At 33.5% G+C, this 4,586-nt stretch overlaps 1 protein-coding gene across 1 annotated transcript; it reads right to left on the bottom strand.

The window, feature by feature from the left end:
- Positions 1-794: 794 nt before the first annotated feature.
- LOTGIDRAFT_172730 (hypothetical protein) lies at positions 795-4,045 on the bottom strand (the record flags this gene model as incomplete). Its single annotated transcript, XM_009049898.1, has 3 exons — positions 795-1,102; positions 1,341-1,601; positions 4,000-4,045. 3 exons carry the CDS (start codon positions 4,043-4,045, stop codon positions 795-797), a joined length of 615 nt encoding a protein of 204 aa, XP_009048146.1.
- Positions 4,046-4,586: the final 541 nt, after the last annotated feature.

A 4,586-nucleotide genomic window follows, 5' to 3' on the forward strand; every position in this document is an offset into this window, starting at 1 on the left:
GATTACTTCCGTTTTTTATAAGTGAGTTGAAAGGAAAAGGGATTAGACAAGTGATTAGAAAAATTTTCAAGCCACTGTTCTACATTTGATTGAATCAATGAAATGAAAAGAGTTTTACGTCCTACTGTTAATCATCAAATCATTAGATTGCAGGGTCCAGTTTTTAGCGATCCTTTCTACATCAAATTAATTTAACAATGAAATTAGCATCCAAAACAGTTGACCATGGGGTAAATTTGCCAGGACATCGATGATGCTTAAAATGGTCTCGTGTTATGTGACTATTTTTGGAATTTATTCAACAACCCCGAGGTAATTATGAAATCGCCGTGAAAACTGATTTCAAGTTTTCTTAATTAGATCAGTCTGCCTGTTTCTAACACACAGCAGACGATTCAATTATTTATCGTTCTTGTTAATTTTGCTCCATCTGGGGATTTTGTAAGACCTTGATAGTTTGTATATGAAAACAGTCTTATGTACCTCTGTTCTGTATACCTTATTGGGTTAATGAACTGAATTGGTATTTTGTGTTCATTTTTCTGTACTTTACTGGACTAATAAAATAAAATATTTTTTGTCTTACTTCACTATACCTTAAAGGACAAATGAAATGTAGTTTATTACATACCGGTATTGGTCTAATGAAACCAAATGGAAATTTGCGTCCCATCGTTCCGTTCTTATTCTTTAAGATTGAACGAAATTAACTAAATTTCAATTTGTAATTTTCTATTAGTTATTGTGCTTATAAAATAAAATGAAGTTTGTGCTTTTTGTTACATTGCAATAATCTATCTTATATCTGTATTTTTTAATAAAAATAAATACCTACTATTAATGCACACATAATCCACCAAAACATTGCGCTGTGAAACTTCCGGCTCTTCGCAGTAAACCGGTAGTACTGTCTTTAAGGCACCGGCGGAGCACTGTGATCTTGCCTCACATAGAGTATATAACGTCACGTAAGTTTCCCACGAACAAATCACCCCTTCATATTTACAAAATACTTTTTTCACATGTATAACTCCGCCGTTTAAACATTTTAACCCGGGACTATTTTCTGGACAAACATTCACTCTACAGGAAGTTGATGTGCCTGAAATGAAATTTGTTGGTATTACAGTATTGCCATAAATATACAATGATAAAAGTTGGCTGGATTCTAACAAGTAGTTTTTTTGTGCATCACACGGGATACGCTTTGAGACACGTGTCGATTGATTTTCATTCTAAAGAGTAGCCTAACATAAGACAACACTGCTTTTTGTTTTTAAATGGCACAAAATGTGAAAAAAAAGATACGGGGAACTGAATTTAAATGCGAAAACACAAACCTGTTTCACAGCGGTAATAAACATCTATTTTTCTGGCACTGACCACAAGATTGTCGCAATACACGTTCACCATAGAGCGCAGGTCGAGGTCACCACAGTATCTCTGTCCGTTACATACTGCGAATATTGTGCGGTTTATAAAGGGTGCACATGCATGACTGCCTGACCCACATTCTAGATTCTTTATGGCCACCTTTTCCCCCTCTCCACATTGGATGTCATGCCCATTGGATGAACAGATTTCAGACGAGTATAACTTATCTGAAATGATAGATTTAAATAATTAATGTGTCATGTAACTTATTTTTTGAAGGGTCCTTATTCATTTGTTCTTTCCTTCCTTCATTTATTCATTTATCCATGCCATACTCCATTAAGTGACTCCGTCCATTCATCTATTCGTTTGTTCATTTATTCATTCATTCCTGTCTGCATGAAAAAAATCATTCATCATCCACACAAGAATGTATTCTATATGCTTAAAACTTATTAATTCGTATATATCGTAAAAGGGAGAGAAAATTCGCCCTCGTTGGGCTAGTTAGGCAAAGAAAAATTATGCATCAATCTTCATTCCATTTCATATTCAAATCAAAAGGAATGAAGTATCAAAAGGTTTAATCAAAATGGTATGTTTGTGTGGATACTGAGCTCAAGCCAAGTCTACCGCGTGTTTCGCTGAAAGCAAGCATCTACCGGCTTTATATCGGTCTATTATTAATGAAAAGAAGGTTTTAAAATTTTAATTGGAAACTTTTTAAAGATTCAACCACACATTCGGCAATCCTCGACAGTTTCTGTGAAGTTGTATCTGACTCAGTAATGAATATTGGTGAATTCCGTTCTATCCTCTCGGGTGAGACTCTTTTCTTACTCGTTACTTCTGGTATTTAACGGTGATTTATCTATAGCGATATTAATATTGCGACCTAAACATAGTCGTTAAATTTAGCGACAGAAATAATTCTGACACTTGCATTATGTTATTCAATAACGCATTATATTATCACATTAAATCCATATCTTACAGATGTTTCGTTTTCATTCACTTAGATTACAAATACTTGTAGACCTGAAAGACCAGCATCTTATGTCTAAATTACCAGAATCGCGTGACAATTTTGAAAAAAACTATCTGTCATTCATTACTGTGATATGTTGCAGAGCGCTAGCGTAACTTTCACGGAGGCCGTATGTGAATATAATTTTTTTCGGGATTACAAAAGATGTTTTTTTTTGTGTTGAAGTTTTTTTATTTACGTTTTTGTTTACTAAATTAAAGATTTTCAGATGTGATTTTTTATTTTTCTGAATAACAATTTGTTTTTCTTTAAAAGAAAATTCAGAAAAGAGAAACTGAATCAAAATTCAGAAAATGAAATTGTATATTTAAAATAAAATCGTTTCTAGAAAAATAAAAATGATAAATCAAAAAACAAATGATTGTTTAGAAAACTTGAGTGATAATTTGATAAGCTAAGATAAGATAATATAGATAACAAAAATGATTGATTTAATATCTTAAAACATGTCCTAAACGAACCACCGTACACTTTGCTTTTAATACAATTCTCAGTGTCTATAGAATTCTAGCGATGAAAAGTAAAATTTAACTTCTTTGATGGCCTTTTACTTGACTTGAATTTCTTTGTTCGTGAACATTTGAAAGCCATCTATCTAAGTTCACAAAGAGAAGGTTTTAGTTGATAAATGTGTGAAAGTGATGCCGTTACCTAAAGATAGTTTGATAGGTCGAAATTGACGCCAATTACCCGGGATTGGAGGGAGGGTAGGTTAAGTCCATGGTATAATCTCTACATACCTTCAAAAACGAGATCTATAGTTTGAAAGTTAAAAAAAAATAGTAACTGGAATATACGCTTGTCACAGCAAAGGTTAGATTGTATCTTTGTAAGAATATGATCATTGTAGGTGCCAGACGCTGACTGTGAAGATTTATCTATAATAAAGCTAGTGTCAATATGGTTCTATTATAAAATAGGTGTTAGGTCAACAAAGAAGTTCTAACCAAATACATAGAAATATTTACTTTATAATCATTAAAACGTTCGTTTTGGGGAATCATACAAGAGCAGCCGAAATCACGCAGGAGCTAAAAGCATACAAGAGTATTAATCATATAGTCATACAAGAGTCATATCTTCCCAATATCAAGACATACGTTTGATACCTTGACATCATAATACACTTTTCTTGTATTATGGAATATAAATTACGTCCATTGTCTTATGTATTTGTAAATCATAACACAAGTTCAAAACGCAGACAAGATCTAGTAGATACAAACTCAGCCACATTGGTTACACTATTTTGTCGAGATCTCTGGTTGGCTGTATTCATTAGTGTATAATCAAATCAAGGTATAAGGCTTAGTTGGTCAATCCGATTAAAATACAGAGGGAAGATGCATGGTCATCAATATGTCAAACCAGTCAAATCAGAAGTTGGCAAATATTTTCATCTCTTTCCTAGAATGGTGTTTTGTGTTGTTTTTTGAAACCGTTTATTGACTCTATCATAGAGACTGGATGAACCAAGTCCACAACCCCCCCCCCCCCCCACCCACCCCCTCAAAAAAAACATTGAGTTACACAGGGGTTTAAGAATGCATGAGAGCATATGTAAAATGCAAAAATACCCGGGTAAGGTTTTCTATGTTGAAATTTCTTAACTATCGTCCACATATTTTAATCTTGCCAGGATGGCTATCAAGACGTTTTTAAATTTTCATATCATTACGTATATTTCCCTATGGTGTTGTGAAAACTTGACGAAAAGTGAAAATCGATATTATGTGTGACAGGTTTGTAGACAGACGGTAATTAAATTGATTTAAACCTAGATGGATACAGCTGGTCTTTACTGTTGTTTTTAAAGGCATACTACAGCTTAGAATGGCAAAAAAATGTAACCTTAGCCATCTGTAGACTGGTGTGAAAACCATACAACAGAATCCCTCTTTTATCCAAAAGAGTAAAACATGTAATCCATTAATATAAGTAATTTTGAAACACGCTTACAATATATCGTCTTATATAGAAATCTATTCTTCATAGTCATGGCACCTGGTTTATGGGTTGCTGTCCCCTAAAAAATGGTCAGTATAGATCCAGCTAACGTTTAGTGCTTTTTTCAAATGTTCAATGATAAAGGGACGGAATCGTCTGATGGTGTATTTATTTAGTAAATGAGAATTTACGTCGAATGCTCCTGGTCTATCGGACA

Source organism: Lottia gigantea (genome assembly GCF_000327385.1).
Source record: "Lottia gigantea unplaced genomic scaffold LOTGIsca_140, whole genome shotgun sequence".
NCBI classification, from domain to species: domain Eukaryota; kingdom Metazoa; phylum Mollusca; class Gastropoda; family Lottiidae; genus Lottia; species Lottia gigantea.